At 49.9% G+C, this 13,938-nt stretch overlaps 1 protein-coding gene across 1 annotated transcript; it reads right to left on the reverse strand.

Annotated features, from left to right (window-relative positions):
- Positions 1–379: 379 nt before the first annotated feature.
- Gga (ADP-ribosylation factor-binding protein Gga) lies at positions 380–2,408 on the reverse strand. The gene has a single exon (XM_003745142.2). The coding sequence runs from the start codon at positions 2,406–2,408 to the stop codon at positions 456–458; it is 1,953 nt and encodes a 650-aa protein (XP_003745190.1). The 3' UTR covers positions 380–455.
- Between the last annotated feature and the right edge of the window lie 11,530 nt (positions 2,409–13,938).

Below are 13,938 nucleotides of genomic sequence, written 5' to 3' on the forward strand. Positions count from 1 at the left end.
AATTCCGATGCACCCCACGCAGAAGTTCGAGAGCGACAGACCCACGGTCACTTCGGACCTCCGTCCAAGTGAATGGAGGGCACTGTTATTATTAGCATGATGGATAGACAGAGAAGGGGTGATTTTTTGCTCAAAATTTGATCCAAAAAGGAAGCATTTGCTGTCTGGTTAGCAGTCCGAGTTAGATGACCTTTCGGGGAGCGATACTGTATATTAGCTACCTACACAGCTCACATCACGCGGAGGAAGTGTCGGCCATCGGAATCCGACGGTACATTCTCGCAGAATAAATGAAGGTCGGGAGAAAAAGTTATACTGCCCGAAAAACAGGCATCGTCTCAATTTATTTCCACTCCAACAATCGATTGCACGCATCGCTCTTCCTCAATAATTCTAAAATTATTCATTTTCATTTTAGTATACATAACAGGCCTTTGAATTCACGACGTCGGGGACTAGATAGTTTTCTCGCCCGATATCGAAACCGTTCTTTGCTGTTGGTCGCACGCTGAGAAAAGTGTGTACGAGATGGAGAACGAGAGCTGAACTCGTTCCGTACATTTCTCTAAAATAATGATTTGTGTAATTGCTGTCGATGGCAGATACGCGTTGAATATCGGTAACTGATCTCCTGACGGATGCTGACTTCGCGAGCGGCCGTCGCGGACGGAAATGTTGCAAACGAAATTTTTCACAGCGGCCTTCGAATTTCGATTAGTTGCAGTTACGAGCACAACTACTACGCCCTCGACGGGTCTGTTGTCAGTCACGCTGAGAATCGCGGTAACATCGTCCTGACAGCTCAGGACCAAGGGAGGCTGTGCGGAAGGAAGCACGTCGGCCAGTGGTATGTCCGGGACGGCGGCCAAATCCACCCTATTAGTACATTTGGCGGCGGTGGCGGGTACCGTTCGAGCCGCGGATTTTTCGGATAGAATTTTTTCTGTCATCATCGCGTCAAGACCTTCGAAAGGCGCGTAGGTTTTGCTTGCTAGCTGTTGCTGGCCGAGAGTCGTCGTTTTGGGTACTTTCGTCGGACATCCTTTCGGTGACACGGGTTCCGGTTCGAGAGTTTGCTGTGATGAAGAAACCCCCGCTTCGACGCTGCTGGCGCTCGCGGTGCTCGAGTGGTCCAAAGGCGCAATGTTCAAATCCATCAAATTCAGTAGATTGCTCTTCGATGATGTGTCAATCGTTATCAATGCGTCGCTTGTCGCCGCCGTCGTCGACGTCATCGTTGTGTTTATTGCTGGTCGGGCGATACTGCACGGCGAAATTTGTGAGTCGAGTAGAGACACATCCTCGACGCGAGAACGATCGTCCTTTTCCTCCGGGACGCCCAAAGGATCGAAATCCTTCTTCAGATCGGAGAGCTCGGACGGGATAGTCTTCGACGGAGCAGTCGCCGAGCTCAGACTGTTGATTCCGGTGAGCAGAGAAGACGTTTCCGGGGGTTGGGGCTCCGCAGGAACTCGAGTCGACGATCCGGATTTGACCAAGGGGGCAACTCGTTCCTTGTAATCATTTATCAGCGCGGTCAGCTGGTCGTTCTGCTGAAGGACATCCTGCACGGACGGGAAATCCTCGATGAGGCTGAATTCGGTCGCTAGAGTGAATAATTTCGGTCGGAGCGTGTCACAGTTTTCGAACATTTGCCGAAGCAGCTCCAGCTCGTCGAACGTCTTCGTGCCGACGTTGCTGAAGTTCTTCAGAAGATCCGAAAAGACGGCACAATTATTCACGGCTTCCTCTAAGTCAAGACGCTTACGAGCCTTTAGATCCATCTTATGGTCGGCTTCTTCGACCATCGTTTTTATGAGTCGGTTCGCTGCCTGAAGGTCCTTGGGATTCTTCGATCCGAGCAAGCGCTTCAACTCGTTTTCTTTCCGTTTGTCCGTGAAGATCTCGTCTTCGCGCGGTGGAAGCACCTCGACGTTCTCGAGCTCTTCCTGTCTGGGCAACACGTGGATCGGATCGTCCTCGACAACCCCCTGCCGTTTGAGCATTTGATAAGCGTCGACGATTTTCGTCTCGTGCGACAGCACTACACTCCATTTGTAGAGGATCTCTACCACGCGGCGCTTGACAGATTCTGGCGCTCTCTGGCCCAGGTATTTCGGAGAAACGACGCGAATCAGTTCATTGAGGAACCGGAATTTACCGACTTCGTTGTTGAGTTTGCCACCGCAACGGGAAACGCATATCTCCAGGACCTCGAGCGCTCTCAGAGCTTCACGCTCCTGAGGGCTCTGGATTTTGTGGGCGATGATTTTGAGAATTTCTTGCGGGGCGTCCCTACTGAGGAGGATTTGTTGGCAGAGCTTTTGTACAGCGTCGAAGTTCATCTCTGGATCGAGCGGATTGATGGCCTGAGCCAACACCAGGTCGAGATTGTCGGCGGCTGCCATCGGAGATTCACGGCAATACGATACACCCCCCGAAGTCAAGTCGTTTTCCGTTCATATGGAACGTACAGAGAGTGCATGAATCAACCGATGTTCGAACGGGGGAGTAGTCTCCTCCGAATCGAAGTCCATGTCGATGCTCCAGGGAGTCGGTGAGTCCTTCTCTCCCTTCACTGAAACATGGATCCAGGAGCCGGGTCGGAACAATGCTGTATATCGAAATAACTGTCACAGAACTAGCGTGGGCCTGTTTCGTTGCATTATTGTCTGTTTTGGTTTCAGTGCGCATGCGCGACTTTGCTCTCGGAGCGACGACGGCTGATTTCGGAGCACAACACTCAGGAGCGCGGGTCAACTTGAATCGGGATAAGTTGACCTCTGCAGAAACTTCGAAGTCGGCGCTCATATTCATAGCAACTGGAAGTCGTTCCCCGTTTCAGGGAGCCGTTATTCGAAGCTTTCGGAACTCCGAACCGAACTCGCATCCTGATTGTTGTGCAGTTTCTCAGCGCTGGTCGTAAGAATTGTGAGCGCGGTGTCACGTGAAGGGTTGCATGTATTCTCGTTTTGATCAAACAAATGCCATTGTGTAGCTGAGAGCTGGTCTGTCCATGAGAACGCCGGGGGCTGCGAAGGCCGCTGCGCTCGGCATGCTTTGCAGTGTACTATGTTCAGAGCATCGAGACGAGCTGAGAGCTGCCCATTAATCATTTCGAGGAATCCGCCGACAAAAAAGATGATCAAATTAAATGCGGTTGTGCTTGTCGATGTTTCTCCTCCATAAACTCATCGGAGACTCTGAGGCGATGGCTGCTCACGCCATTCGAACGGCTTGAACGGAGGACGTGTAATGATCCTGATCCCTCTCCTGTCGGATTCCGGACCTCGTAGACAGACTAAGTTTCGATCACTTCGGAAGGCTTTCTTCCCATGATGAATACCGATCATTCCTTTCCGCTGGAATTAGTGGACCCCGTATGCGCAGCACAATATTCGATGCTTATATTTTTGCTACAGATCGATAATTCGATCGTGGCTCGAGAAGTTCTATCCGACATAAGGCTTGTTGCAGTAACAGTTCAGCATCGGGATATCCGAACACATTGCCGAAGGAAATTCGCTCAGACTAGACGACGGATGTCGCCGACGAGCAGAAAACACCGAGAGTGAGAGTTGGAGTAGGAAGCGAATTTAGCTCGCTGCGACCAATTGGTGCTGGAACTCCTTGAGGTGGCGCATTGTTGAAGTGCAGAGGAAGCAATTTATAATAACCTCCCCAGGGAAGACCACCTCCATCTTTTCGAACCCTTCTAAACGGACGTGAGTTTTGCGCCTCATAAATACAACTTAGTGTCATTGCTAGCGGTGCGGTACAATGGCTGAAACTTTTAGGGTGGTGTCCACCTTCGATGCATGCGCATGGTCAGTATACAAATGACCTCTCGTCTCCACGAACGAGTACAAATAGCCGAGCCACCTAAACAGTCGAGCAGAGAGCCAACCAGCTAAGCAGGCAGCCGACAGGCTAGACCAAGTAGGAGCCGTCTGTTCCCCACACCATGTGGGCGGATGTGTAGATCTGAAGTTCACCTTCACCTTCAGTCGACATCAACAGCGCGCATCTTTTCGCATTCTACTCTGAGACCACACAGACATGGAGTTCTAGACACACCCTCACCGACTCGCGATCGAATAGAAGCCAAAATAAAAATTCACACCAAGGAAGGAATTATGCACGGTATCCATTATTCCAGGATCAGGGATCTCTCCTTCTGCAAACAGTCTGAGGCTCTCCAAACTCCTCGCGGCCGGTCCCCTCGATGCGATGCCCCACGCGAGGAGCCTCTTCCTGTGATAGCGAATAAAGAAGTAACCTCGAACAATTTATTGTGTCTAAGGCCGGTCCCTGTGTCGAGAAATGCTGGGAGATGTCCCTATGGAATCATGGCGTATAGACTAATGCCTGCTGCTGCGGCCCGCTCCATCCGGATTCTACTGGCGCGTCGGACATTCGATGCGGCGCAGTTTTCAAAAATCGACTCTCAACTCGAGAAAGTGCGACGAGCGTGTCAGGTGCGAGAGGAATCCGTGGGCTCTCTGGAAGGAAGATTTGTTGCGCAATCTGTTATGTCTGATATCTGAGCTTAATCAGCATGACGTTGATTTTTTTGTGGGAGACATTACTCGTTATGGGCTGGACACCGAATCAGGTGCCTTGAATACTTTGGACCGTCTCGAATTTCTAGGACTTGTTTTCTTAACTGCTCCGTCGGTCGTCAAGATTCGGAACAGGTCTTTCGTGTCTTTTCGGGTGTGGTCAGAACGATGGCAATAGTTCACTTTGTCGTAGAAGTCGAGCAGAAACTCGCTCCGACTCATTTGATACTTGAACGAAGCGTTCTGAGCGTACAATCTCACAGGCGTCGCTCTCGAACTCTGAGCGGCCGGACCGGCACCCCATAACGGGTTTATGGATGGACTGGTAGCAGCAAAAACGAGTTCTGTTACTTTTGATTCCCAGCCGGTCGAAGGAGCTCCTTCGCCGTCGGACAAAACGGAACTTAGTTGTCAAGCAAGTTGGATTTGTAAATAAAAACATAAATACTTCGCTCGCTCTTCAACTCTTTCATCGCTCGTTCACTCGACGACTCTGATTCCATCCGGCGAGCGGATCTGGTTTTTCAATCGGCAGCCGATTCTAAACAACAGCAACAGCAATCGTAGCGACAGAACAGCGGCTTCAGAGCGTGAAATGCCTCCTCGGAATTCTAGTTTCTTCATGGAGGGAGAGCACCACACACCGGGTAATCTATGAGAACTTGTGGTGAGATAGCAAGCTTCAGGTGATAGCCACGGCTCGAAACCCTAAAGCCTGAGGTTTTGTCGGGAGCTGGGGGAAGCGCGTCTACGCTTTAATAATTTACGGTTCACACCCCGAAAATTTCGCTGCAACGGAAATCGACAGTGGACACGCATGTTCGTCGTGACGATCGTGAGTGAATGGGACTCCGAGACAATTTTTCTTCTGTCTGACCAGTGGACCAACTGAAAGATCCGGTTTCGATTTCGATGCAACGGGACGCGGCGTATGTTGCGTATGCTCGAAAGGCATGCGGATTCGTAATTTATTGACCTGCAGGCAATGAAAGCACAGCGAAGCGAGAAAAGTGAAACTTTCATTCGCTTTTAATGGGGAGTCGTTATCAGATCCGATCGTGCTCATTATGAGTGGCAATATGAATGAACAGAAAACTCCGTAATCGAATCCATATCGAATGATACCCATGGGTGTAACGATTTTACGCGGTATTTTCTAAATGATCAGCCAGGAGCTGGATCGTAGATCCGATTATGCGGCAAGTTGGCTGGCTTTACCTGCGTGTCTTGCGGAGCGGGAACAGGTAGAAATCTACCATGGGGAATGAACGTAGCTGAAAACCCGCACCGGCATATGTTGCCTCCTCGACCAGCCGACTACCTGGCTAGGGTTCAGTTGATAGGTTGTCTTCTCGACGATTGTCAGGTGTTCAAATAGATTCAGGTCACAAGACGGCCGGGGAATCTGCACTAAAAAGTGAACTGGTCACTCGGTCTAAGCCTCCCGGCTGTCATTCTAGAGACCGGACTTTACGAGAGATACCGCTGCGTTCTAAACCCCACTCGCCGGCGTTCTTCGCGACGAGTAGCCGATGGCGACTCGGATCGCTCTTCGTCGGCCGTTCGATTCCACCCCTTGACGGCGCTTCGCTTCGGGCGACGGGAACGAGGTTCGGGGCCTTGCCTCAATTCTCGGAATCGAGACTAGGAAGTCCTTGACACGATCCGGTAGAAGCCTCATCGGGGGCTGTTCTTCGTAGATTCTTCTGTTTTGGGATCATCCCTTACCGATAGCGTTCTCTGAAAGCTTATTTCGAAACGTCTGGATAACGAAGAAAAGGCGATCGTTCGAAGACCACCTGGAAGCCTGACGAGCAGAACGTTCACAAGGTCGGTCAGAGTGTTGGAGTCGAGGAATTCGAAAGACGCCACAATGCTTCTCTTCTCGATGACCCACAAAAAGAAGGAGCCAGCCCGATAACTCTAGCATCGACCTCGGTGAGGACTGTGGCGAGGGCTCCGGTCAGCTAGTTCGGCGGCCTTGTCGGCAGACAGAAGGACTTGACCCGAGTCCAGCTAGGGTGAATGAGTTTCTGTATGTCTATTAGAACCTGGTCGAGGCTTCTGTCATGCTCTAACGCGGAATAAACGGCTGTTCGATCGAAAGTCGTTGGAATGGTTAGAATGTATCCACCGAAAGGCAATCACGAGCTCTTAATAATCTATTCGACGAACGACAACGAATCAGCGATAGACGAGAAAATTCTATTCAACGGGGCTGGGAATGTGAACCAGCGCTCCTCACCGAGAACGGACCGTTTCTTTCCCTTATCGTTGCTCCTTGGGCAACGGCGGATTTCTGGGGCATTTGCCCGACTTTTCCGTTGGGTCCCGGCGGCTAGCTTACCGAGACTTACTCTGACATATCTCTCACTTGTCTGCTGTCCCCGCTCCCGAAAGCGCTGAATAAGACCTGGTGAACCTAAAGCATATATCGTGGACGTTTAGGTGTCTTCAGTATGTGCGATATTTCTGACCGAATGACTGTTTTCCGCGGTCAATTAAACCCTGGCAAGGAGACTAATCGTCCCGACCGGCGACCGAAAGGTAAGTCTCGTCGTCGAGTGAGGATGGAAGAATCCATGAAAGACTTGCAAAAAAATCGAAAACTGAGCGGCGTCGCATCATTTGCACAAAAAGACGCTCTAACAGACCTCCGGCCATCATTAATGACCATTATGAGATAATAGAGTGGAGCAGGTCGACCAATGGGGATTCGCTATTAGCAAGTCTTTCCGGAAACCAGTCGAAATAGTGCCCTGAGCACTGCTCTCAGGACGATTCCCTCAAGCGCCCGCCATGGAGTCTACGTTCATATCATGTACTCGTCCCACATCGGTGATTATTCGGGTCTTCTTCCTCTGAGTCTGGCCTCGCCCTCCGGCGCTCACAGATCACGAGACGTACAAAGAGAAGAATTGAATTCCAGCGCCATTGACCACGCCGCGTCTTTACTAACGACTTACCGCACGACGGGGATGGAACCTCTGCCCTGGAAACGTTCAATTGATTACACTTCCATCGTGTTCCCAAGCTTTCTTCCCTTGGATTCCGGGATTCTGAGTTTCAGCGGGGTGAAGGAGAAGTAGGTTCCGTGAAAGGAACATCAGACTCGTACTCACTAGGCAATTACTGACTGAGACAGAAGAAAGCGCCGCAAACAGAAAAAACTCGTGTTCCTGACATCACTATTGATTATCAAAAAATTCTGACGTTCGATTGACTAAGTCATCCGCGTGATTTTCGGTTTTTACGACGCTCGGAAACTCCAGAAAATCCGAGGAAATGCAGCGGCAATGCCTCGATGGCGACCGAGGAATCAAGCGCGGATACGGTTTCCTGTCGTCCACATATAATAGGATAACATTGCTCCGATGTCTCTCGAAAGGTCCAAGCTCACATTCCGGTTTGGGAGCTCAAACTTTAGGTCCGATTGAGCGGAGATCGATCGAGCGCGGAGTGCGGCTGAGGAACGACCTCCCGCCTGACCGTCGGAAGATTGCTGTCCCGCAGAAATCATTACAATAATCGAAGCGGCATGCGGTATGGAATCGAGGAGCATCCTCCGAGGGACCCAATGAGCCTAGTTTCCCATACTAATGCTGATATGTCCAGCATGGCGTGATTCCTCCTGAACGAGATCTACTCGCTTCTCGCTGCGGGTTCCTCGACACAAAAAAGGTATGTACACATGCGTACTCCGTTCAAACCGTCGATCCCGAACTCGGAATCGTTCACACACATTGAGACTGAGCGTCGCTCAGTTGAACATGCCTTCCATGCTCGAATCAGGGAAGGAACCCACAGGAGCCGATAAGAATCGGATGAAAAAATCCATTAGAGCTCGAAAAAGGATAGGAATCGATCAGCCGTTCCAGGGCTTTGCTCCGTGAATCATCATGATCATCGAATGTCCTGAGAAGCCCGAAAACACTTTCAACGAGCCGCTCGATGGGCGCATGACAGCTTTTCGATAAATATGAGATGACCTTGAGTTGCTCTCTTCTCGGAATTTTAAAAAGCCTCGTCTTCCATCCAGTCAGCTTCACGATTCTCAAGCGAGTCAGCTTGTTAGCGGAGCTGTAAATTTTACGAGTCTCCACGTTTCTGTCAGTTCAGCTTGATGTGTATTCACTACGGGTGAGAGGATACGATTCCAAGACGAGGAAGTTGCCCAATCAAAACGTCTCCACGATTTTGTGCCGGAAGCTTCGAAGGAGAGTTAGAAAATCCGAAATTGAATACTCCGACGGAATAATGTTGGGTAGGGTTAACTCTGCAGAGGTTCAATGAGAGATCCCCCGATCAGAAAGGCGTGTCCCCCACCCCATAACGTCGTTCCTGCCGCCGAGCTCCGATAGCTGGCGCACAAAGATACACAGCATGCGAGGATCGATACCTTTGAGTTTCTGATCCGCACAATTTGACTCGAAAAAATGAGGTGATTCCGGGTGTCCACGTTCCTCGAGCTATAGATTCTGCCTAAACATTCGCCTGGCATGTAGTGTTTGAGAGTGGAGATACGTTCCCAACATTTTCCGCTCATCAGCTCCCGCGGCCTGTATCCTTGATTCTGCTCTGACTGCACCCGTTATCTCGTCACGATCAATAAGCGTATTGTCGCCCAAAAGCTTGCGAAGGGAAAAAATCTATTCCTGCTCTGATATCCTGGCAGATGAGCCGTCTTTTGTTTTATTCCGTCTTTCGTTCTACCGGGCTCTGGTGTCGGAAATAGAGAATTGGTTTCGCTCGGCTGTGAGAAAGAAGAATTCTCGTCAGAATACCTCACCTTTCCGGCTTTCCTCACCTCACTTGGATCATTCGGATTTCATTCGAGATTGACGATTCTTGAAACAAACATTCTCGTGATCCTGTAATTCATCCAGACGCAAGTTTGGATGATACGATTTCATCGAGATGAGCAACTTACGACGCGACGTGGCTTTCAAAGTGAATCCCATTTGCGAGGGAAAGCTTTCCTCGACATGCATGATGGAAACGATGTCTATGCACCCGCTTGAGAATCCTGCTCAATGGTCGATGCCCGGAATGTGGCGACTCGCGATGGATCTGTACAGAAGATCGTCAGTGTCTCCAAGAGTAATAATTCGACAACAGTTGACGAAAATCGTAATTTCTCGCCGTAATTGATTGATTTCCAGCGACCAGGCATCACTGAACATACGATATGAGAAGCCAATCGCTCGCATCGAATCGCTCGGATTCTTCAAAAGTTTGCGCGTTGAATGATTGATGTTTGACGTGAATTGCTCGCAATTTCGCTATCACTTTTGGCCGGAATACAAGTTTCGATGTTTTCAATCAGCTCCGTAACAGTCTCCCGAAATTGAGTGTTTCCACGTCAGTTTGTTCTGCTGCAAAATTGTTCCACTCAAGAGAAGAGAGGCGACGCGACGCGCTCTTGGCCCTCTTGCACATGACAACTCCGATCGACGTCAAGCAGATATCGTCCTGACGATGGAGCTCGATAAAAAATGTCGACGAATTCGATCCTGAGTCTATGCAAGTGTTTCGCGCGATACTCCTAAATTGGGGCCTGAATTCCCTCATAGGTCCGGTGTCAGAGATAGTGCTGCTCTTCCTCCCTCCCATTCGCTACTCGAACCTTTTCCCGAGAGGAATGACCTCAGCCAAGGAAATATTTATCACCTATCCAGGCCAGGAGTCATATGATGGAGTTCGGGATTCATCGGGCATCACGACGAAAATGGATGTGGTAGGAGTCGTAGAGAGGAATCCTCCAGAAGCGAATTTCAGACCTCATTAATCCAATGATGTTCGAGTATGAGCGGATGGGAAGACCTACGGAGGCTCGGTGTTCTCAGAGTTTTTTCTTCTCTCGGAAACAGAAACTCCAATAACAAATTTGGCGAGAAGCCGTGAGAATCCTCGTTAAGCTGGACCGAAGTTGCTCAAGAGCAACAGACATATTGCAGCAGAAAAGAGCCTTGAAAACTCCGTGTGTCTCGTTTCCGAGTTCGAAAAAGTATTTCAGACGGAAAAAATAGCTGTCAAGCAATTGAATGTTCGGACCTGTTGTGCGGAGTGAATCGGTCGCTCGGGTTCCGAGTCCGGCGGGTATCGAGCCCGCCACTTTACAAACCATATATCATGTTTCGCTTCTGTTCGGATGGTGACGGACTCGTCGGACTAGTTGGTTTTGGCGAATTTCTTTTCTGAGAAAGTCTTTTTTCCTTGCGGATTTTTTCTTCCGGCTAAACTCGTTCCGGGTTCGACAGCCGTCCAGCTGAAGTAGATGGGATTTGTAAGTCGACAATTAGTCTTGTCGGGTGACATATTCGTCGGGAGCTCGGGAGTGTGATGCTTTTTTTCCCGACGATTCGCCCATCCATTGCTGCTTGTCGTTCGTTCAAACACAACGTATCAAAGAGACAGGTTGCTCTGGCGAGTCAGAAGGAGGTTGGCACCACATAACTCCACAGAAAGGATTTGCATAAATCCCACTTTCGGAATAGCATGAAGAGTTAGGCGATTTTTTTCCTCCAGCACTCGGAAGCGACGCAGGCATCAGCAACGCCGGCGGCGACCATCGAGTGGCCTGGGAACACAAGCAATGCGCTCTTTATGGCCGGAGGAATGAACCGATTCGGCCGGTTTTTTGGTACAACGACGGTATTTCTCATCTATCAACTCAAGTTGCGATGATGCGTTCCTACAACGTCTAAAGCTCTGCGGGAGCTCTAGAGCACAAAGTGACCGTCACGAGTCCGTACCGACCTAGGAGCCCATGCTTCCGCATCGAATGAAACTGTTCCGAACACCGCACACGGTGAAAATGTTAGAAATCTGATCCGACCCCCTCCCATCGATCCAGGTTTTTTTTCGGAACGGTCCTGAGTCACATCAGAAGCGGTGAACGCCTCAATGATCTTTCGTTGTTCGATCATCGGGCATTTCGAAGCAGAAGGACTTTGAACAGTAGCTCCTTGTCCACGTGTTGGCGTGAAAGAATTCTAATGACACTTGATGACCGGGGAGACATTTATGCAGATTGCTCGTCGTCTCACTCGAAATCAAATAACCGATATCAGACGCAGACTTTTGTATTTAGCTGCTGTGATTAGAGGTTGGGAGACATCATGATCCGAGGGTTTGTACGGCGGCGCGACGTCGACAGCAAGAAACCAGGACCGTCAGGAAATCTGTCAGCCTTTGGCTACTGGGTGCCTTCCTGCTCAATTCACCGTCGAGCACCGAACGGCATATGGTCTATCCGACGTCAGATCTAAGATTTCCGACGCGACTTGAACTAACTGAATTCGATGAGTGTCCGGCAGCGTGTTTGATTATACTCGTTCCGAGTCGATTCCTATGACAAGATTCTCTTCCCGGGCATCGACGTCGACGTGAGATATACACGCTATATCTCTGAAAGACCTTTTCGATTCTTTCGAAAAGAGATACTCCTGTCATCCAGAGGGGCAAGAACGAGACTTTATGTGTTTTGGCGTTCCGCGTTCTCGATGCTGGACAATTCGTCAGGGTCTCGTCAGAGGTAAACGACCACAAATCTCTCAGGAACGGTGAGGCTCCGACGAGGAGAGCGAGAAGGGGAAAATCTCATATCCGAGCGAATTTCCATAACAACAATAGTTTTAGGAATAAGAAGATGTTAGCCAGTCACCCGAATCGTAAACGGCTTGGGAAGGACTCTATCCAAGAACTCGATGAGCATCCCTTGGCACCACAGTGATCATGAGGCGTTGTCTCCTACCGTCGAAGGAAGCTGGACTCTCCCGATAGAGATGCATACCGTAAATCTTCTATTAGAAGCCCGGGCTTCTATTTTTTCCGAGTGCCTTCTCAGAGGGGCTTGTATTAGAGAGGGGCTTCTATAGGAGGGGGGCTTATAATTACTGGAACCGCAGAACCCTGACGATCGAGTAATGGAGAACTGCCGGTGCTTTGAGATAGGAGAGAAATCTCGTCCATTCTTCGAGATGCACAGCTCTCCTGAGCCTATGCCGAGCGCTACTGTGACCGCATGAGATATTAAACGAAGTTATTCGTCTGAGAAGCGACGCTTGCGTGTTTAGACACACAACATTGTGGAACGAGAGTCTCCCGTAATCGTTGCGCACAGATTGACGTTTCGACTCGGGTGACGTCGGTGCTCTCTCGGCTCGCCACGATGAGGGGAAAATCTTCCGGAATAGCACGTTTACGTGCGATCTCGGACGGAAGAGGGGCTACTATTAGAGAGATGGGCTTCTATTGGAGAGGGGCTTCTATATTTACGAACCTTCCCGAGGGGGAGCTTGTATTGGGGAGGGGCTACTATTAGTAACAGGGCTTCTAATAGAAGATTTACGGTATATCGTTCTCTCACTCCCTCTGATGATTGGAATCAATCTCTACGTCAGAGTTCTTGTTGGTACAGACGTGTTCGTATGTAGTCATGACGTTGGAATCGTCGATCACCTTTAATCGATTCCATGCCCGGGGATTAATGACGATTCACGCTCTCAGGGGACTGGGGATGACTCGCGAAGTTTCGATGCGAAGAAAAACAATCGTCGTCGGTTATTGGAATATTTACGGGAAATCGTGGGAGATTCCGAATGTTGCGCGTGGTTTCGTAAGAGCCACCCCGCTGCTCCTGTTTGGGAGCTCTCAGAAAGAATGGTCTTCTTTAGCGTGAGAGGAAGCGAGGACGAAAATAAAAAGAGGAAAATACACAACGAACTCAAAAACAAAATCTCTGACTGTTCGTTGTTTCGGTGTGTTGCATTTGCATTTTAACGAGCCGTCGGCTTTACATGACTGCCCGCATGCTTGCCCGGCTCCTACACCGAGCTCTCCGGTGCTTGCGATCGAAGCACAAAAAGAGAGAGACAGAGAGAAGAGTGTGCAATACCCGAGCTCGGGAGAGACAGAGAGAGTGTCTGAGTGGGGATCCGCGAGAACCATGGGGATTTGGGGAAACTCTCTCTCCTCGAGATACTACACACTCGGTCTCAGGCCCTGGCTCGCGGATTCGTTGGTGCAACAGGTGAATGAGAGACCGAGGAGAGGAAGCTCTGCTTCGCCATGCAGCCAATGAGGGCACTTTTTTGCACTTGTCGTCATCGCTACCGCTGTGGCTAGGGCCGTAGTCTAGGAACAGAGGCGAAGAAATTGCGTATCACAAAAATCTGTTTTATCGTGGGATTCGTTCGTTAGCAGCCGCAGCAGCAGCGACCATCGACCGACTCAGACAACGATTTTGGGCAGTTGCATAGCGATTCCCGTCGTTGATGCCACAGAGAAACAGAGAATTTGTCCCAAAAATCTTCGTTTGACTCGCTTGGAAGCAGCGATAGGAATTTGGCGGCGGTTAGCGCCGTTTCAACGC

This window comes from Galendromus occidentalis, unplaced genomic scaffold (assembly GCF_000255335.2).
Source record: "Galendromus occidentalis unplaced genomic scaffold, Mocc_1.1 scf7180000077477, whole genome shotgun sequence".
Classification (NCBI taxonomy): Eukaryota; Metazoa; Arthropoda; class Arachnida; order Mesostigmata; family Phytoseiidae; genus Galendromus; species Galendromus occidentalis.

Bases quoted from the DNA above. Each gene is read 5' to 3' on its own strand.
- Gga (XM_003745142.2), bottom strand. From the start codon at position 2,408: ATGGCAGCCGCCGACAATCTCGACCTGGTGTTGGCTCAGGCCATCAAT.